The sequence below is a fragment of the Microchirus variegatus genome, assembly GCF_963457635.1.
Source record: "Microchirus variegatus genome assembly, chromosome: 18".
NCBI classification, from domain to species: Eukaryota; Metazoa; Chordata; class Actinopteri; order Pleuronectiformes; family Soleidae; genus Microchirus; species Microchirus variegatus.
In genome coordinates, this window is record NC_139819.1 from 14,743,247 (window position 1) to 14,765,469 (window position 22,223).

Sequence of the window (22,223 nt, forward strand, 5' to 3'; positions counted from 1 at the left end):
GATTGGCAATTTGTCCTACTATTCTCCCGATTTCGTGATATGCGTGTTTCATTCGTTGTACCTGGTAACCTGGCAACACAAATGGTTCATGTCCATTTTGCCTAGAGTGGCAGAAATGCATTTATTATTTTTTTTCATTTCACCTTTATTTAACCAGATAAAAGACCCATTGAGATCGAGACCTCTTTCACAAGGGGGACTTGGCCAAGAAAGGCAGAATCGCTCGTCATGTGCAGGCCCTGGTGCTAGTAGTACAAGTAGTGGAGGAATAGTAGTATTATACAATACGTCCAAGTAGAATTGTGGAGTAGCAGCAGTAGTGTTTGTGGTAGCACTAGTGGTGCAGGTGTATATAGTTGTAAGAAAAAAGGCGTAGCAGTTTTAGTTCTACAGACAATGGTCGTACTACCATTGATGGAGAGCCTATTTACCTGTGATTTCTCCAGTTGAATGCTTTTCACTGAGGTAACGGCCTCTGCAGGATGTAATGCTACTGTAGTGACACTAGAGGGAAGTAATGGATCAGATATCATGAACAACACTGTCAAGTGACATGTGGATTTATGATGAGGGCAGTAATGTTGTTATAGTCATCTATAGGCATACATATAATTACCAGTATGTGCAGAAGATGTGGTGAAGATAAAAAAAAAACTACTCTTACTTCAAAATGTACTGTGCATCTAAAGCATGTGAGTCTTAAATGTTTGCAACCTGTCTCCCTTAATTGGCAGATGCATTAAGGTTGACAGAAAATCAAAAACAATTATATTTGTGACATAACTAGAATATTAAAATGCATAGCTTTTCAGCAAGGTCCATTAAAGTGAAATTAATCGAGTGCAATGATAGTTTCCCAAGGAAATGATGAAGATCATTTTATGGAAAAACATTCATCAAACTGATTTTTGTGTGAAGCATGAGTTAATCATAATGATGCAGAGTAATTTACTGATTTATTGGCTCATGCAGAGTGCACTCTGCAAACACAAACAGACACATTAATTACTATAATTTAAAAACTGTTCACAGTGTTTCAGATAATTACCTCCTTTTTTTGGCTTTATGTCATACAATTTGTCAATAGCTAACTTTTTCCATGAACATAGTGGTATTTTGTTAAAATGCAAGCTTTCACTTCTTGCTGACAAATACACTGACATCTGATGACAGAAACATTAGTTAGATAGTGAGATAGAAAAGCAGCACACAATCACTGATCATTTATGTTTATTTATTTGTTTGTTTGTTTTTCAATATACATTTCATTTGAAAAATAGAAATTCTAAAATGAACAATTTAGCCTTCACTAGAATGTCAAGTTAATCAAAAAAAACACACCAGTATTTCATCGATTATTAACCTCATTAACAATGTTTTGATTCCATTTTGAAGATTTAGTCTTACATCTCATCACATCATGTGTCCCCGACAATTAATCACACTCGCTTCTACTTTCAGTTGACAGCTACAGACATACAGTGATGTGGAACTGAAATGACATCGCTGGCAGCAACAAAGCATTTTGGTTTGTACTGAAAGGTCTTTATGTACAAAAGAGGAAGAAGACTCACAGTCTGTGTTTCTGTAGTGGTGCCGAGGACAATAAGAACGACAACAAAAAATCAATGAAAGACCTCAAACCATTCAGAAAAACAGTGTTGATACAGAAATGACGATGCTTGAGAATGATGATGCTTTTTTTGTCCTGCAGAAAATAACTGGACAATAAAAGTGAAGCTGTCACATTTGAGAGGTTTTATTCTTCTTTATGTAACTGTGGACACACCTGTCACTCTGAGAGGGAGGAATGTTAGGAAACAGATGCAACAAGCAACTTTTGAGCTGGATTTGAGCTGGATTTCCACTTCATTTTATTCCCCAAATAAAACAACATATATATATATGTCATAATCCCTTTTCTGCTACACTGGCCATGAAACAATAACCTCTTGCAGCAACAATATAAAATAAGGACAAATCACATTCCTGAATCAAGCCAAAGCTACAGTGATATGCAGTGCCAACAAACCAGGTGTTTCAGAAAAGGTTACAATCTTTTCAGTACAAAAAAAAAGTGTTGGTGTTAGTTGTATGTACATTTCTTGTCTTTCGCATATAGTTGTCGTCTTGTTTGCCTGAAGCTGTTGTCCGAGCAACAAGCAACAGATTATTACTCACTTGCACATTGAATCCAAGTTAAAGCAATAACTTTTTTTTCCCCAGGATTAACAAATAAAACCTGTGAAGAAGTTAAATGGATTAGTTTATTTTTGGATTAGATGATTTTTGTGCGATCCAGTTAGTCCGTGTGTACATTTGATGGTTTGTGTTCACTTTAGCTATGTTATAAAAGTGTGTTTTTCACTCAACAGAGCTGGATACAGAATTCTTGAATTGTTATATTAGTATAACACTAATACTAATACTTTACAGCAGTCAAAAGCATTTTTGCACATTCTTAAAAATATTTTTTTTCAATTGATAAAACACAAACAACCATCCCTGTCATATCGTTACCATGAAGATTTCAGTCTCAATAAATCTCTTATAAGCCACTTAGGTAAAGCACAAGCAATCATGATTTGCACTCCGAGTCAGTTTGGCTGAGGAAAATTTGATGATTATGTTTTGCTGAAGTGTTTTCTACCCGCAAGGAGGAAAAAGGACTGACGTAAGAAAACCCACACAAAAAAATAAAAGATAAAAGACGCGGCTGATTTAATTTAAACAAGTAACAAAAAGATCACGAACATGTCAAGTAATTAGAAAGAGAACGTAAAGCAATCATGATAAAAAATATTTCTTATCCGCACATACAAATATGCATTGTTAATTAATAGTTAACTCATTTAATCTATTTGCACACATTTCCTTCAACAACAGGACGGAGCGGAAAAATATCAAAAACCCCAAAGCTGCATCAGAAATCAAAATCTGCATTTGTTCATCATAAGCACTGCATCTAAAACAAGAGGTAGAGCTATAAAACATAACTTTCCTGCTACAGGAAAATGTTATTAGAGTAATTCAATGCATATATATATATATATATATTTAAAAAAAAAAATCTTTTTGATATAATTATACATAAACCCAGCAGGGAGGGCACTCCATGCATGGCCATAGAGCTGCAGCATTTACTGTGTCACCAATGTGAGGGATAATTGCATAGAAAAGTAGTACGGAGTTACATTTATCAGTATTTTTGTGTCAGAAAGACGAACACCGTTTAGTGTGGAGCTACGAGAAAAGTGCAAGAAAAGATCGTTTTAAAACAGCTTCATTAACAGGAAAAAAAAAAAGCTTTACTTTACTCTAGTGTTGTCTCTTTTTTTCCGTACCACTCCTTCAGAACAAAAGTTAAATTCCAGTAGATTTTTTTTTTCGAGTGAATCGGAATAGAATTTTAAGAGTTGTGTGCGGGTGATGCAGGAGGTTCAGTGCTCTACAGGGTCGTTTCAGTTCCTCTGCTCTTCCAGTAGAATGGATTATCATCATCTGGTTCCATTTCTATTCTAATCTGAGGCACAGCAGACTTCAGTGGACTCATCTCCGGGCTGAAACACAGACGGGATGCAGTGTTAGAATGTCATGAGAGCAATGAGCAATGTCACGGATGCATTTTCATCCATTTTCAGAAAAAGTGTTGTGACCAGATCCCAATGGATAATGTGGTAGTGTGACATCTTTGTTCTGCTGTAACAAGCGTTTATTACGCCAGGTTTATTCAAGACATGCTTGAGCATTACATACATACACGTGTTGCATGAGTTAAAGTCTTTGAAGTCTCGCTATTTGCACATATATTTTTTATTTCTTTTGAAAATTGCAGCCTCGTTCCAGCAAGTGTTGGCCGTCCCAACAGGTTTTTTTTTTTTTTTAATAACTGTGCTATTTTCCAAAATGAAACATTGATATTCTGTATGAGTATGTAATAATCACAGAACATTTAAAAGATAATGAATTTGGCTTGTTGCAACTTGGATCACAATGTTTTATTTCACTTTTTGTTTTATTTCGTAGTTTTATAATCTCTAGCATTACTTCCTGTGTGCATACCCCTGTGATTGTTTACCTGGCACAGGTGTGTTTCAAAACTGCTCCACATTCTCTTTGTCAGTTCACCTGTTCCGTGTTCCTATGGTCATTAATAACCTGACTCTTCTTAACTGCTTTCTTGTCTGCTTTTTAACAGTATTTTTGCCCCTTAATTAAATATAAATGTTGTTAATTTTATTTTTTGTATGTTTTATACTTTTATACTAGTTTACTTTTTCATATTCACCCTCTATCTCTGTCAATTCCTGTCATGCATTCCTGTCTGCCAGCAGTGCTGTCTATGTTCTACATCTGTCCCTTTAAGAATAAACTATAAGTACATAAAATACATAAATAGAAAATGGTGAACAAACAAATGAAAATATCATTAAGGCAGTTGTTGTTTTTTTCACAAAAATGACTATTAGACTGATTATTGCAGTTCTGTCACACATTACAAACATGATGTTTTGAATATGTCAGAATATGACCAGTCATAAAGGTTTGATGGTTCCTGAGGTCATTCGAGCTCAAAGCAATTTGGCTTCAATCTTAGTGAGACAGGATTAGTTTTTGAGGGAGCTGATGTCACCGCATCACTATAGAGTCACTGACACAGATAGATGTGTGAGCAGACCACTGACGTACAACTTTTACTGAATATTTTCTGCTTTCTTTGCTCCACATAGCAAAGACGTCATAAAAACTGAATCACTTTGGTTTGTGGAGAAAAACGAGGCATTTGAGAGCGTCGTCATTTACAGGTTTGAGAAACCCTGAACATTTTCCGACACTTTACAGACCAAACGATTACTTGGTTAGTTGCAGCCCTTAATATTTATGTATTTACTGTATACAATGTATGTATATATACAGTATATATATATATATATATAATTGTAGTTGTTGTCACATGTGTTTTTCGCACGTTGTCCCAAACACTAATCCTCTTTCATCCGCACTGTGACAACAATCATAGCACAGATGGGATAACACAGGTCACACAGTCACAACACAAAATTGTGACTGTGTCAATAAGACTCCCCGTATGTTGCTGTTGTGGGCATGACGACGATAAAAAACATAATCTCTTTTTGGTCATCTGTTCAAATATTTACCCAAAAAATACAAGCGTCTTCTGCCTCTCGTAGACTGATTTTTGTTTTCTCAACTGGGGGGTCACGGGGCCAAATGTAGTGGGTCCTGGGACTGTATTTTTTTTTTAAACCATTTATGCGTAACAATTATGTATTGACCTCACACAGGACAGGCCACTATTTGTTCACAGTATTTTATATGCTATAGGTATATGTTGGTATTTTAGTCAAAATGTGCTGCTTTGTATGACAAACTAAACACAAAGCAGCACATTTTGGCTAAAATACCAACATATACCTATACCATGAAGGCAGTGTCTTTTACTGTTCTATTTTTGTTAAGTTAAATCAGTCAAATCAAGTCCAAAAAAAAATAAAAAAAAATGAGCATGCTTCCCAAGGCTGGATTATTTGAGATCCACTTTTATCTATCTAGCTATCATTGAACTGTTTCTATGATTTCTCATTCTCTCAACGCTTCACAAAATCTGAAAGGCAATTCATCTGAAATCTTTTGGGGGAAAAGTGAAGTTCATTGAGCTTTTATATTTAAAGTCTTGAAAGTCAGATGTGTGTTTCTTTCCACATCTAAAGGGAAATAACTGACTAGTTTCTTTGTAATTGCTCTACTTTGTTCCCCGTTATCTCTTAGGACGACACTGAACATTGAGATATCAGAGAATGTTTTTACAGAAAAACTTCTGAAACGTCTCCATTAGAGTAAATCAGAGCAGAAATGTAGGCGTACAAAGCACTGACACTCAGAAATCTTTGTGAATCCAAAGTGCAGATTCAGGTCCCCACTATCATGATGTAATGAAACCAGTCATTCTGTTTGTTTCGTAGAAATGTGCAATTTAAGCCCCGCCCCACACAGGAGGATAATTAGCCAGACTTCTGACAATTGTGGATCCTTCCGATTTTAGGCTGATTTGAACAGATTATCTGGTCAAGTTATCCTGTTGTGTGAGGGATTAACAGACAAAATTTTAACGCCATCGGACGCTTCCGAGTCTTCCCGGCAGACTTTAGCAGGTTATATCTGACAGGGTTTTAACATTTGATAAATGTTATGTTGTGGAACAAAACGCTGAGAAACACGTCCAGAACATGTCGATGTGTGAGCCACTGAAATATTATATTGCAGTTTAGCCACAGGTAAGGTAATTAGCCTCTCTGACCTTTAAAGTTCAGACTTACATTATATGTTCGGTAGTTAGTGCGTCTTCTGACCTTTTGTGACCTTTAATGCTGTGGTCATCAATAAATGTAAAATGAAATCAGTGCCAGTTATAGTATGTGTGGTCCCTCCATCTCTGAGACACAGACACACACAGACACACAAAGACACACACAGCTCACCTAGACAAGCAGTTGCCCTGGTAATAGTGAAATTTCTCAGCACGACGTATGTCGTTCAAGGAATGATGGAGACTTCTCTCCTGTGGGGGAAAAAATAAAGAAAACAACCATGAGAGCTCCCTCTTTCAATCCTTCCTCAAATTCATTCAGACCAGCATTTTACAGATGCCACAGGTTTACAAACACTGTGAGCCAGAGAGGAGGAAGAAGGAGCTGGAGGAATTAGCTCAGAAGTTAGCTTTTGACAACATTTCGTACAGTACAAAGTGTGTAAAGCAAATGAAAAATGTCATAACAAAATGTTCTACCAAATGCCTTTGCATTCAGCCTTGAGTTCATCAGAAACTGTAACTTACTGAGCCCCGGACATGACATGGTAAAAAAAATGTTTTAATTGTGGCCACGAAATACTATTTTGAGGCCAAGAAGTAGGTATAATGTGTGAACGAAGTAATAATAATATCATTCCTGGACAGCCGGGTGAGCAAATTGAGCGCACCTTCTCGAAGGTCTCAGGCAGAGGCAGAGGCAGAGGCAGAGGCAGAGGGGCGCCAACTTCGCGATGGAAAAGGGAAAACGTTAATATGATTGTATTTTATTTTAGACTAGGAATGAGCTACAGAGATATTCTGAAAAGCCTGGCATTGCAAGAAAACATTTTTACCGAAAGATATTTAAACAGAGCCAGGTTGCTTTACCCTTAACGACTTGGACAAGGATCACGGTTACCGTTGGATGTATACAAAGCGTAAATAACACGGCATTTCTTTCAGGAAAGAAGACGTGAGGATCCTCCTCTCTCTACTGGACCCCATCAGTTCTGCAGCAGCCCCTGCTGATGACCCCAAACTGTATTTACCCCAAAACAAACACATGAAATAAAGTGAAAACAATAAATTGGTAAAAAAAAGAAAATGCTCAAAGTTAACTGGAAACTAAAAATTACAAATTGTCGATATATTATTTTGTGCGCACGTTGTACTTATATGTTAATATTTTGTGTCCACGAAATACTTTTTTTTTTTTACCATGTCATGTCCGGCGCTCCTTAGTAACTGTATTTAATGTTTTTAGATTAAAAGCCAGTGAATTGACTAAATCTTGTCATATTAAAGGTCCAGTGTGGGAAAAAAAATTAGGCAGATTCATTCATTCATTTGGCAGAAACTGAAGGTTATTTTACTATCTCTATACTTCTATTTACGAGTGTAAAATGAACTGAATTTATACATATTCATATAAGGAGGCAGTTCTACGGGGAAGCTGCACCACCATGTTATGACAAAAGCCCACAATGTACAAACACTGGTACCTAAACTACATAAAATTAAGATTATGTGTACATCATTATCCTGGATCAGATATTTCAGAATAAGAGAAAAGAGGGAGCTGCTGTGCAGCTGTGTTAATTATTAGTGCACCATGAAATAATCATTTAAACAATCATTACATGCCAAGAATCTGAATTCTTCTTTCGAAAGAGAAACACATTGAGGAAAAACACATTCAGATGTGAAGAAGTGAAATTATTGAACTGGAATGAAGAGAAAAGTTTAAGGAAGGTGATTTTGAGGAAAAGGAGCGTGTGGAATGAAAAGGGAGTAAATAAGTAAATAGGAGGAGGAAAAACGTTAATGCCATGCAGTCAAAGCTGAGCAAGAAGTGTGGATTCAAAATGCAATTATTATGTGGAGTCTACAGTGACAGAGGAAGTCATTAGAGAGACTGAATGAGTGAGCAGACGTCGGACAGGAAGGTGATTTTCATCCGGCTCTGTGGTTAGTTTGAGTTTACTCACTGTCAGAGGCCTTATCACCTAAGAACGGCTCCTGTTCCATCATGTCCATGGGAATTTTAATGCTGGGAACATTCTCATTGTAAGCATAGTCAGACTGTTGGAGAGAGGAAACATACATCCTGAGGCTGTAACCTCCAGAGGTGTGTGTGTATGTGTGTGTGTGTGTCGACGTCAACACACACATACATTCATGTAATTCAAATCGAGGCGTCGACGATCAGCCGATAAACCTTTCTTTTAAGGAAATATTCAGTGAAAAGTTAAAAACTAGACTTGTAGAGATGTATCTTCATCTGGAACCCCAGTTCATTTCATACATTGCTGATTCTGGAACAATGTCATATAACACTGAAGGGATAACTGTTGTGGCTAAATTGGAAACTATAGTGTGTGATAAAAGAATTCAGGGGCCTCCACACTTAAATGTAATTACAATTTAACCCACAAGCTTCAGCAGAGAGAGAGCAGCTACTTTGATCGGACCGCACAGTATAGTGACACATAAACCAGCTGTTTAACAGTAAATGCATCACACACCAGGATGTCGGGGATATTATCTTATCTTAGCTGATTTCCCCTGCGTTTCAGTGTGAGACTCTGTGTTATTTTATATTAAAACACAATCCCAGATTCTTCAAACTAAAAGCATCAGTATTTTCTTTTCATCTTAGCGACTAAAAGGCTCTGGTGTAAATGTGAGGCTTAATAGTCTAGTAATCAGGGTTATTTAGAGTCACTGGTCAATTATTCTATCGTATCCTTTAAGCATAATGGTAATTGAATGAAATGAGAAAGAACGACACCTCTGCACCTCCTCTACGCTCTCTTTATGGCCTTTGCAATTTATGACACATCGTGGGAAACACTGACCAATGATAGGGCAGTTCAGATAGAGAGAGGGTCATTTTTTTGACTGCTCTCCTACAACGACTGCATCCACGTCCCACGTCCCCGTAGTGGAAAGATTGCAGCCAAAGCTTGACTTAGCTTGGCTCAACTCGACTCGGTTCATTCCTTTTCCATTAGGTTTAGTGCAGTTCTGGCGAGGTTCAAAGTGAGCTGATGAGCTGCTACTAAAAATGTGACATTGACAGACTGCCAGCCACTGATTGGTCAGAGAGTGTCGTCACCGAAGTGAGAATGAAACCGAACAATACCGATCTGTCGATCAGTTAAAAAAAGACTTAAAAATCCTGAAGACATGCGTTGATCTCCAACATTTAGCAAGGACATTTCTAAAATCCCCATATTTAACAGAGGAGTCTAGTGTATTTAGACACAGCACTGCTGAAAGCCACATCACAACACAATCCGCCATATTTTAGCTTGTTCAGACGGAGTCTGCGCTCCGGTCATGCAGGAAGCACTTAACTAATCTTTTTAATTGATTGATTCTATTTCTGTACATCGGAAACCACTGCTTTGATCGTCACTAGTTTGTGTGTTTGTGTCGTGTAATAAAACAGCTTCACAGCAGTTTTGTGCATAGTTTTGTGCTATGATGACAAACTTTATAGTAATGGAAAAGGACGTGCCTGATACCAAACCAAGTAGAGCCGACTAGTGCTAGAATTGTATAATATAAAAGCATCATAAGGGATATCTGGGATGGTGATGGGCTCAAAGATGAAAGATAATAAAACTCTTAATAATCAGGCTTGTGGACACTTCTGTGGCTTAAGGCACTTACATCTTCACCATCGCTGTCAATGCTGCCCCCTTTTTTCTTCTCATCCTCCTTCTTCTTCTTGTCCTTCTCTGGAATGACATCATCCAAGTAGCTGAGGTCAAGCTGAGAGAACATGTAATCCATTGATTTCCTGACAGCCACCAGAGCAAGGATCTGAAAGCAGGAGAAAAAGCCTGTTCATCCACACCTTCATATTCATTTTAATTCAAATCCCACAGTTTCTTCAGTGAACAGTCACACTTCCTCATGGTGATTTCTTCACTTTAAAATATTATTACTGACATTTCACTTGACACGCTTGCTTTAAGATATGCATACATAAATAGAAGTAACATTAACATGTTCGAAACATTTACATCCAATTAACAATCTGAAGAATTCTTAGTCCCTACCCACCAACAATGAAAAATAGTGCAATTCAAAGCAAAATACAGTAGATCATAATAAGTCTTGAATGTTGCATTATTGACCCCGAACTGCAACCACAACGAAAGTTACGTTCTATGAATCCTGGATGACCACTAGAGGCTGTGTTTTAGCACTGTATGAATGTCTCCATCTCGAGCATGCCACACAGCACCCCAACCTGTGAGGGATACGTCTGTTGTGATAGTCTCCCGAAGGGATGCAATGGAGCCCATGGGCATGCCCTGAAGACGAAACGATCTCACCCTCCATGGGGCCAGAGCAGTGAGGCAGCATCGTGACGCTTTAAGCTTCCTGTGCCGCTGCCGCTTGGCATCCAAGTGGAAACTGTGTGGCCACCTCTGAAGGGGGCGTAGTGACAGCAACCCTATGGGAACCACAGTGGCAGCAGCCGTTATCTTGCCTAAGAGGCGCATACACTGGACGTAACGCAAGCAGCGGCACTTCTGAAAGAGGAGAAGGAGGCAGAGGATGTCGTTGACACGCCGAGGTGATGGACAGGCCCTCATGGCAACGGCATCCAGAGTCACCCCCAGAAAAAGTGTACCAACTGGTTGGTCTGTGCGCCATCCTGGTACAGATACGGAAGAACCTTCATGCCCCGTGACTGCAGGGGTGAGAGGGCTGCCGCCACACACCTGGTAAACACCCATGGTGAAAGGGAGAGGCCGCATGGAAGGACGATGATGATGATGATGATGATGATGATGATGATGATGATGATGATGGCAGCCCTGAAAGCAAACCGCAGAAATTGCCTGTGGTGTGGTTCTATGGCGACGTGAAAGTACGTGTCCTTCAGGTCTATTGAGGTAAACCGTTCCCCTCTCACGACAGAACACAGAATCTCTGCAGGTTCTGCGTACAGGCTCGATGGCACCCTTGTGCAACTCCTGGTTCAGGGCATGGGCTTTTTGCCGGGTCACGTATAATGGTCATCTTGACCTGGCTGTAGGTTGGGGGCCGCCGTCGGAACTGAAATTTGTACCCATGGGGTTAAGGTGAAAATCACCCAAGAGTCCGTGGTGAAAGCAGCCCAGTAGCCGTGGGGGAGCTGGGCTGGTTCACGCCTGAAAGAGGCACTGGCGGGAGCCGGCTGAGCCTGTGGAGCCTCCACCTGTAGGCGGGCAGGGGCCATGCGAATGGTGGCACCCATGGAGTTATCGCCATCCCTGCTGGCTGAGGAGCGGGAGCTATTACACAGACTTTAGATCTAGCAAGCAATGCTGACCGCTAGCACCCGTAATGATTAACACAAAATGTCAGGAGAGGGAGCGATTACACTGGCTTTGCCGACATATAAAACTACAACTGAAGGCGGGTACAACCGGCAGTGTATCAATTACGCAGACGCTAAGTCAAGCAAGCAATGCTGACCGCTAGCGCCCGCAACTAAAAACACAAAATGTCGGGAGAGGGAGCGATTACATCTTCACCAACCTTATTCAACAAGAGAAAGATATACTCAAAAGGAGGCGTAACAATATGCCTGGTATACTAAGCCAATTCTAGCGCCGGCTGATAAGAAGGGGTGTCAAGGGCGAAACGCAACAAACCTCCCCTCTCGCAACTCCGACAGTTTGTCACAACGCTTTTAGTTCAGCTAGAACTCACTGACGTGCGTGATGTCACCGGACGATATAGGCTAGCCGGTATCACCAGGGGTCAAGGGTGATTTTGTTGGTATAAACACTCGACTTGCGCATGCGTGAGATGGGTCCATTCATCCAGTGCTAAAGCACCGCCTCTGGCGGTCAGTAAGGATGAAATAGAACAGCCGTATGCCCTATGTCAGCTTTGATTGGCACTAGAAACCCTGTGACCCTCATGTGGAGGATAAAGCGGTAGACGATGAATAACATGGGACATTTTAAAATACCTTAATATAAAAGCTTTGGGCTCCAGGAATATGAAAAGCATATGTAATTATTCTTGCCCCTGCACAGAGTTAATCTGTCCCAGAATCACCAACAGTGAAAACAATCAGACGTAGCTTCAGGGGATACTGAAAACAAATAGGATTTGGGGTCATTTGCAGCCTTTGAACAAGAATAAGAGCTTTTTGATAATCAAGACTTTCCTTACCATAACGGGGAAAACGATGGCAGCCACAGTGGATTTGAGGATCCAGAGCAGAGCCAAGCAAAGCACCTGGAGGAAGGTGAAGAGGTGGACTTTTCTGAGGGGAACATGTCGCAGGTAAATCAGGTCTGGCTGGTGTTTAGCTGGCATCAGTAACAGCTTCAGACGATCCATGAACTAGACGGGGGGGGAGAGATGATACACGTGTGTCAGAGTGACTACCACACTGTTTATTTTAGTAAAACAAAAAAAAGCTTGGGATCTCAGTGATTTTATCCACATTTCCAGTTTCAAGTTCAATTTGTAACAAAACAGAAATAAAAAGAAAGCAGTTTTTACCTGTACTCCATTTAGAGAGGCAACTCCCATGTATAAGAAGACTCCATACAACACAGGCATGGGAATGAACTAGGCACAAAAATAAAAGCATGAAATAAGATTAGGATTTTTGTAAAACAGTGCACATTGTAGATTCTTGCCACATTCATTAGCATAGTTCTTAGAATTACCTTTAGAATTGGAGCCATGAGTACAGACAGTCCTGTCAGGATGAACACAAACACACCAGTGACCCTCTGCTCTCTGCAAAAGAAAAGAAAAAATATCATCATGAAAGAAACAAAACTTGACATTTCTGTCAAAGACAACCAAACATTTCCGAGTTCACAGTGGATTTGGGTGTTTTGATTTTGCAAGACAAGAGTTTGTTAGTTCAGCTTACAGCTGACACCTTAGGAGGCTCTGAGTGATGCCACCAATACGAGGGGAAAAAAACAACAACTCTTAACAACTCAACTTAAAGACAAATAAAGAGTAATTGTTTGATATTGCCAATTATGCAACATAACTCAGAGTGATTTATTTTCCTCATTATCTTCCTGATTTAAAGAAGTTGGCGTAGACCACTCTGAAGGAAACATCTACACATAAGACAGTAATAAACAGCATGTGTCCATCAGGATGAATACTAACACAGTAAATGTTCTTTTGAGTTTGGTGCAACTCCTAAATCATATCACATTATACAGTGATAGTTAAACAGATTTATTACATATATTTTTGATTCATTTATGTGTCTCAAAACTGACAATTACACTGAAGGGCAATCAGGTGGAAAATTGCAGTAAACAAAGTCAAATATTGATATTTGTGCATGGCGTATCAGTTATCGCATTGCATGAGGAAGGAGGATGATATATCACCATATATTATATTTTGACCATATCCACCCCCAGCTGCACATGATGTAATCTCACACATCCTACACACATTACTTTTTTACTGGGTGTTACGCAGTTGTAACAAACCAGTATTTATCAATCACAGGGTGCACGTCGAGTAATCTTGAGACTTGCCTCACACCCAGGAACTTTGGCTGCTCTCCGGGAGCCGATGTTTCCGTCTCCATCTTTAGACTGTCGATGTGAGCAATCGAGATGACGGTGGCAGCCACGTACCACGGCAGGCACATGAAGGAGCACACCACCATCAGAATAGCCACCCAGAACAGATCCAGATGGTAACCTGCCCCTTTCTGGTACAGAAAACAGACAAAAGGGTCAAACGGCATGTTTATAATTTCAGTCTGACATTTATCACGTAGAAGTCCAGGGCACCAGTGTGTGCAGGGCAGACTTTGACATTGTTTGGATGGAGACATCGGTAGAAATATGACTGATGTATTTCTGAAAGTGCCACTTCTGCCCCCTCAAAAAGCAAGCACATATTGAATGTGTAACTGCATTAGTTGACCTCAATGACAGAGAGAATCGGATTTTCATTTTACCTCGTTCCCCGCTTATGCTTCACTCCATGCTTACGTATAGTACAAATACTTTAGATAAAGCCAGTCACAGTTTCACAATAGTTATCGGAAAAGATTTTCTTTTCATATCTTTAAAAGTTACAGCATGAGAGTTCATTATGATATCATGACTAATACTGAGAGGCACAAACGGTGCTTCTGCTACAGTATGTACTCCTCTGAAATGATGCCCAAGTTACTGCATGTCAAGTAGTTGTGTTGTAGGCACTCTCATGAAACATCTCTCACTCCCATGAGAAGAATGACAGCCATATTTAACTTCAGTGTGAAGGTAACCACAGCCTATATAGACTGACAATTGAGTAAGAGGAACAGAAAGAAGGAGAAGGCATCACTTTTTTTCTCAAATAGAAATATGACTTGTGAAGCATTTATAACTTACATTTATAGCTGTCAATATTTTGAGATCACAGCTCTTTGTACTGAGCTCTTCCCACCAAGGGATCACAGACAGATGACAACACAATACCTCTGTTTCTGAAGCTCTGTTTAATGTGCATTTATTGTCATTCCACCGCGATGTGTATGCACAACCAAGCCAATAGGAGCGCCCTCTCAAAATCAGTGTCCCCAAAGTCAGAGACTAGAGGAGGTGCAGAAGTCTACTTTTCTTTCCAATCAAATGATTCAATTATTTGCTGGAATCGTATTCTGGAATTACTGATCAAGAACTCTGTGAATCACATCCTCTGCTGAACCACTCGTATAAAGCATTTGACCTCTATAAATATTAAAATGGCAAAATATAGAGTTTCTTGTTTACCTTCAGCTTGTGCTCCTTCCTGTTGACAATCACAGCAGTAATCTGTTGGTCCATGAAGATCAGTATAGTGACTAGCAGGGCAGGGACAGATGCTGCCAGGTAAACCCACCAGGGGTTTGCTCCAAACGGCGGGACAAACCAGCCTCTCTTAGGACTTGTTGGCTATTTGAGAGTAAAGTAGATGCTTGTGTCAACACAGACAAACATTGTACCTTTAAAGATTACATCCTATTCTCTTGATACATACACAATTCACAATACATAAACTCTCCTGCAGGATTTGTTTTGACAAAGTGAAGTGAAATCTTTTTTTTTTCTAAAGGCAAAAATCAAAGTGAAATGACCTTAGGGCAAAGAAGGACCCACCTTGAATTCACTTGGCACAATAAGTTTAGGAGTATCGACTCCAACAAGCATATCCACTCCACAAAAGATGAGGATGGCCAGCACGATGGCAAAGTCACTGATGAGATTCCTCACCTAGGTCACAGTAAACAGCCTTGTAAAAGAGCCTTGAAGAAGTTGCTTTCCATAACTGACTCTTCCAACACACGGGTGGAAAAAAATGTTATTATCTCAGCGTGTCAGCGTTGTTGTGACTCACAGTGGTGGGGAAGAATCGGCTGGTCTTGAACTTCTTCAGACCCATTGAGCAGGTGTAGGTGCCAAAGAACAAGATGAAGGACATGAGGGTGATGTCTGGGATAAATTCGCAGGACTTTCCCACCAGCTCCCCGTTGTACTTCAGGCAGTCTGTCTTTGAGAGGGACGACCACGTGGTGTTCATTGGCTGCACGGAGGAAACAAAAGATGACCATGATTAGATAGAAAGAAAGAAAGAAAGAAAGAAAGAAAGAAAGAAAGAAAGAAAGAAAGAAAGAAAGAAAGAAAGAAAGAAAAAAAAATATTGCAGTTATTCGTGCAAATATGTCTCCAAAACAGAGCTTGTAACAGATACAGAGTCTTGTCAAAGTATTCCAGCACCACTGAGAAGAAAGTCCTTCAGTCTAAAGCAGGGCTCTCAAGGTCAAATGACCTTGGGACCACTGAGGATCTCGTCTGGCCAGTAGGGGGCCAGTCGAGGGAAAAATGTTTTTGAAAGAAAAAAAAAAAGTATTCCGTAGGAGGGTGTGCATTGCAATATGAGTTTAAAATTATATCACAAAATGCCGATATTTCACATTATTTCAAAATAAAAGTGTGTGTTGACATGGAGTGAGCTCACAATAATGATCCAGAATTAATCTATTACCATTATAACATATAGAAACCATTATAACATATAGAAATAACTCCATTATAACTCCTATTCGGTGGTGGGCGACCATGAAATGGACTGCCACCAATTAGGAATTCCAGTGAGGAATCATAAAACATACAATACTACGACAGTGTATATTGAAGATATTGTAGCTCAGGTGACATATCACACCACACAGAGGACAAGTAATAATGCATTCAGACATGTTTGGAATAAGAGAAATTATTTTTTTTGCTGTTGTTCTTCGAATGTCCTACAACTAAAGTAGATCACTTAGCGATGATCAAGATTCCAGCTTTATGACTTTATGAATATACAGGGACAAACTGTCAGTTTATCATCATTTAGGTCATTTAGAACAGTAAAATGGGAAACACTTACCAGACCAGTGTTGTTCCAGTACCAGACTGAAGTGCCCTCTAAAGGATCTCCAGTGATATCTGTAGTGTTCTCTGCAAGATTAAAACACGGATTAAGCAGCCACCATGAATGTATTTTATATTACTATTGTCCATATTATACATGATGGCACGGTTTTGTTTTTCTGTTTTTTAGGATTTTATAGGTTCTTTTTTTTTACACTGACCAAAAGAAAATTCCTTATATCATGAAAACTTTATTATTCTGTTACAATGATGTGTTATAGTCAACTGCCCACTTTCCACATGTACTGGACCATATGTAGAATATGGTTCTACTCGTACTTGTACGTGAGCTTCCTCTCGCGGTACTTGGAGGAAAATCAGAAATACTGTTTTACTATATTTACCAGGGTAATGCAATTTTTACCAGAGTGGGAAGAAAATGAAACGTATAAAACATAACATTTTAAATGCATAAATAAAATAATAATAATTATTATGTTGATCTAATTTCACTATACCAGTGAAGTATATTATGTGAGGAAGAGGAGGATTATGAGAGAGCAAATTATCTTAATGGGAATAAATGGGCCTCCTGTGAAAAGTCCTAAAAATCATACACATCGTACAGAAAAACAGAAATAGAAATAGGAAAGTAGATCATCTGTTCCAAACTGAGTTCACTCCAAGATAGGCAACATCTTACATATGTCTGATTTTGTTATATATCATAATCAAATAAAATGTAAAAAATGGATATAAATGGTCAAATTTCCTATGTATTGCTGCATTAACATTTATCTTCCTTAATTCAATCACCCCATGAAGGCCTTTGAGGAGGGGAGCATTCATTCAACGACTATCGGGTGAACCCTTCCGAGCAGAGAGGACTCCCTCTTTGTAGAATTGTGCTTCTGATTGGATAAAGACCTGTTTAACATGTATTGTCACTTAAGTGATTGTGATGAATTAAGTGATGAACTGACAGCAGCTAATCAGATTCATGCCAATTAAAGGGTTCGTGCCAGGGGCCTCATCCGGTGGAGGATAAAGCGGTAGTTAATAGATGGATGGACTTCAGATCAGATTACTACACTTGATTAGATTTTGTTTTAATTTACACAATCTAACAAAATGTATTGACACCTGTGTCAGCCGGAGTTACAAAACCTCTCACCAGCAGCCGTGGGGGCCATACAGAGACAGTCGTACTGCGTTACGTAGTCCAGGTCGTAATCGGAGTTGATGGGGTAGTGGTGAGCGAGCTTGAGCATCTTCTTGAAAGCGTCATAGATGAAGATGAAGCTGATGAGGCAGGAGAAGCCTTCCTCGGTGAACCGAGTGAAGTACTTCACCAGGAAGCTGGCGTCAGTGGCCACGAGCACCAAGCAGAGGAACGCCGACCACAGACCAATCCACAGGCGGAACTCCAGATAATCAAACTGGTTATCTCTGTAAAGGGGAGAGGACATTTTAAACTGTAATAATTTGTCGATCATTTCACAAACAAAACTTTTTCCCCATTGATTTTCCATGAAAATCCACTGTAGTCTGTTTTTTAAACACTTGATAATAACTAAGAAAAAAACCAAGAATGAACCTGCTGAAGTTGAAAAGCAGCCTTTCAAACACCAGAACAGGACCAGTACTGCTGAGGATGGTGAGAGGTTGACCAGCCAGCAGACAGAAGACCCCGCCAGCAATCGCTGTTCCCAGAAAACTCTCCAACACACCCTGAATATGGACAGAAACGGTCAGTGCACAGTTTAATCAAGCTAAGGCCGTAGTCCGACTAAGATGGGCAATCGACGGCAGTCTGTCTGACTCCGCCTCTGTAGGCGGTCTCTCTCTATAACCTAGTGCATACTTCCTGTTGACCTTTACATCACAGAAAAACGGTGAACGTCAAAATGGATGGTGAGATGGATCGTGCATGTTTCAAACCTGCTCTATGTGTTAATCGTGTTACAAATTAGATGGAGCGTTGCTCTTGTGGCCGCTGTGTCGTCCAAAAAAAGACACCACCGCTGTATGATTTCCAGCAACAGTGCTGCAGTTTATACGTCGTCTCCTTCTATTTCCCGATCAAAGACTGGTGAGGAAATTTTGATGCAAAAGTCCGACTACTACACATGCAGGAGTAATTGGACTATGAATTGCATTATACAGGTATGCTAGTCCGACTAAGACTAGCTAGATTTTAGTTGGACTAAGGTGTTGACATTAAGACATTAAGAAAACCGAATTATTGTCTTAGTCCGACTTGGATGTAATGTATGTATGTAAACACACTGACTCAAAGACTCAGAGTATAAATAGTTGGTTCAAATCCCCATTCCCACCTGCATGTTTTCTGTAGCGTCCCCCAGCAGGCCACCAAAGGTGATGGCGTTTGTCACAGTTCCCAGGTAAATAAACAAAATGGCCGACAGGGCCTGGATGTGAATTGCGTCAGTGAAGTCACTGACGAAGAAAGGCGCTTTTCTTTTGATGTCAAGTATGAGACCGCCACAAAACCTGAGAACAGGGAAACCAGAAGTGAACGATGTCAATCACAGGCATGGTTAGGAACAAGACAATATTATTGTGTTGAGTTTATTTTCTCTTTTTTACTGAGTCATGCTGCACACTGGATTAAACTCTCATTTAACTTGAGTGTTTCAACAGTAATGATTATCTATACCAGGGGTCTCAAACTGCCGGCCCGGGGGCCACATGCGGCCCCCCAATAGATTACATGCGGCCCCCCCACTCAATATCATGTTATAATGAAAACATGGCCCACGACCTCACCGTCTTTTAAACGCAGTGTGTCGCTGAGACACAGCTGCCAGCGAGGTGACAGAATATAATACAGGTTTGGTAGCAATGTTTATTCTAACAGTAATAATAAGACATTTGTACAGTGGACAGGGGCAAACGCACTGCAAACCCCAAAACACAAGCAAATAAGAAAACACCAGCAAGTGACAAAACGCCAGCAAATAAGAAAACGCAGGCAAGTAACATAACGGAAGTGCTCCAGGTCTGTGGGGGCGCTGTCGTGCAGGTCTTCGACCAACCTGTTGACTTGCAGTGTTGGGCCAAAACTTTTTTTTTAAATAAACTTTATTTAAACTTTTCCAGTACACATATACACATCGAGGTATCCTTTCTAAATGACGAGATGCAATTTGATATTTGATATTTGATTTGATTTCCATTTGAGGTCTTTTGTATATGTGTATATGTGTACTGGAAAAGTTTAAATAAAGTTTATTTAAAAAAAAGTTTTGGCCCAACACTGCGAGTCAACTTGCTGGCGTTTTGTTACTTGGTGGTGTTTTCTTATTTGCCGGTGTTTTCTTATTTGCTGGTGTTTTGGGGTTTGCAGTGCGTTTGCCCCTGTCGGGCCACCGTACATTTGGTCATAATTATCCCATTATTAAATGTATCATATACAACATTCAATTATAAATACACTTGTTAGGGCCCGAGCCACGAATGGCAGTGGCCGAAACGGTTCCTGGTACAAATTTTAATTACAGTTGTCCACACTATTATTTATGGAATTTAAAATAAATGTCTGTTTTTGATATTAATACACGTGTGATATCATGATGCAGTATTGTGAACAGTTGTTTTTTTTCCCACTTTTTTTTCTCTAGGCCCCCAGGTCATTTGAGTTTGAGACCCCTGATCTATACTACTATAAGTATGCATGGACTCATGAGCAAAATAAGTCTTCAGTTCGACTTTCCTACATTTGAAAGGTTACACAAAGCTCAATGACGAGCTCTGCAAATGCATGCAACAATCCATCGCTATATTAAAAAGATAAAAAAGTTATTTTTCCAAAAATACCGTCCCGTCTTCTGCAGCTCATCCCCTACAGCGTGTCCTCCTCCTCCTCCTCCGTCACCTCCTCCACCTCCTCCGTGACCTCCATCGTGAGGCATGTCTCCATTCATCTGAGAATCTCCTCCTGCGTACATGTTTTTCCTGCGGTACACAACACAGTTTTGGTCACAATTCAAAGCGGTCCGTCGTTTTTTTCAACACCTCGTACTGCATATCTACTGATGCCTATGCATTCTGCACTTTATCAGCATCAGTCCTGTATTACTGTATGTGTTTAAATGACTTTCATTGTTTATAAGCAAAACTGCAGATTTGAGTAAGACCCACTTCTGCTCATCAGAGGTGGAAAGTAATTAATTTACTTACTGTAATTGAGTAGGTTTTTTTGTGTACTTGTACTTTTACATAAGTATGTTGTGAACAAAACAACTTACCAAACAAGAAAGAACTCCCACCGTGTTAAAAAAAAAAAAAAGTACTAAGTAACTTTTACTCTGAGTAAAACAAGATACTTTTTACTTTAACTTGAGTACATTTTATTTTAAGTAAATAGTGGTACTTTTACTTGAGTAGAATATATCAGTACTCATTCCACCTCTGCTGCTCACTCATAATTGAACACTGTGCTGGACACACTTCAGTGATTCCGTGAGCATAAATAAATGTAGTGACTGCTCACGCAGCATTCAGAAGAGAGGGACCTGTAGTTGATCCTTAATGTAAAACGCACACTTGCACACTTTTCATTTTTTTAGCTCATCTTTTCCATCCCATCGCTCTTGCTCCGCGTTCATTAATGTTGCATCTGACCCTGTGGACTTCACTTCACCTGTCATGAGTCATAAATCTCACACGACATCATCCTGTGACTGTTCCTGGAGTTTGTGACGCGTGTTCGTTAAATGTGCCGTTTCAGGGTTTGTGTCAGCTCGTGCATGTGTGCCTTCGTGCATGCACGGTATCGTGTTACTGTTTGAGGAGGTGGTTGACAGACCCACATGCAGATTGACATCCCTGTTAAATCAGTTGTAGTTTCAGATCAGGAATTCTCCGTTCACGAGGAGGCACTTAATCGGAGTTTCTTCTGGACACTATCACTATTTGTATAACCTAAAATAAAACCTTCTAAATAACAATAGAAGGACAGGACAGTGCTGATATATCTGCCTGTTTAAATGTTCTGTGCACTGTAACCCATCCAGACCTTTTGTCAGAGGATGGTAGAGTCTTTGGAGGCTCTATCCTGATGGCGGGGTCCCACTCTCCTGGAGGAAGCACAATCACCTCATCCAGGAACTCATCGATACCAGCCAGCAGGTCCTGTCTGTCCTTGGCCTTATATGCAATGTCATGGAAAATCTAAATGGACAGAGACAGTGTATTCTAGTGTGAAAGAGTCCTCTTAAAGCATGCAGCAAGTGCTCGGCATCAACCATAAACAGATTCTTTTTAATAACCTCCACCAAGGAGGTTATGTTTTCGCCCGAGTTTGTTTGTTTGTCTGTCTGTCTGCCTGTTAATTAGTTGGCAACATAGCTGATGAAATGTCAGAAATGTCCGCAATGGGACCAGGAACAAGTGATTAAATTTTGGGTGTGATCTGTAGACACTATCACTGGTTACAACTCGTTGTTTGACCATAACGTCCAATACATATCACTATGTAAAGGAACAGA

The 22,223-nt window shown here is 39.8% G+C and overlaps 1 protein-coding gene across 1 annotated transcript in view; it reads right to left on the reverse strand.

Annotated features, from left to right (window-relative positions):
- Positions 1-6,500: 6,500 nt before the first annotated feature.
- Positions 6,501-22,223, reverse strand: part of slc4a4a (solute carrier family 4 member 4a) — a gene marked incomplete at its 5' end in the record, with an annotated part of 43,586 nt that continues 27,863 nt past the window's right edge. Inside the window, 16 exons of the mRNA XM_083904581.1 lie at positions 6,501-6,580; positions 8,299-8,392; positions 9,989-10,141; positions 12,500-12,673; positions 12,836-12,904; positions 13,006-13,074; positions 13,848-14,030; positions 15,085-15,246; positions 15,451-15,564; positions 15,689-15,874; positions 16,727-16,797; positions 17,885-18,159; positions 18,308-18,441; positions 19,050-19,224; positions 20,551-20,688; positions 21,752-21,906. Of these exons, the coding sequence (XP_083760707.1) occupies positions 6,537-6,580; positions 8,299-8,392; positions 9,989-10,141; positions 12,500-12,673; positions 12,836-12,904; positions 13,006-13,074; positions 13,848-14,030; positions 15,085-15,246; positions 15,451-15,564; positions 15,689-15,874; positions 16,727-16,797; positions 17,885-18,159; positions 18,308-18,441; positions 19,050-19,224; positions 20,551-20,688; positions 21,752-21,906 (2,196 nt within the window). The 3' untranslated portion in view covers positions 6,501-6,536. The remainder of the gene's footprint in view (positions 6,581-8,298; positions 8,393-9,988; positions 10,142-12,499; positions 12,674-12,835; positions 12,905-13,005; positions 13,075-13,847; positions 14,031-15,084; positions 15,247-15,450; positions 15,565-15,688; positions 15,875-16,726; positions 16,798-17,884; positions 18,160-18,307; positions 18,442-19,049; positions 19,225-20,550; positions 20,689-21,751; positions 21,907-22,223) is intronic.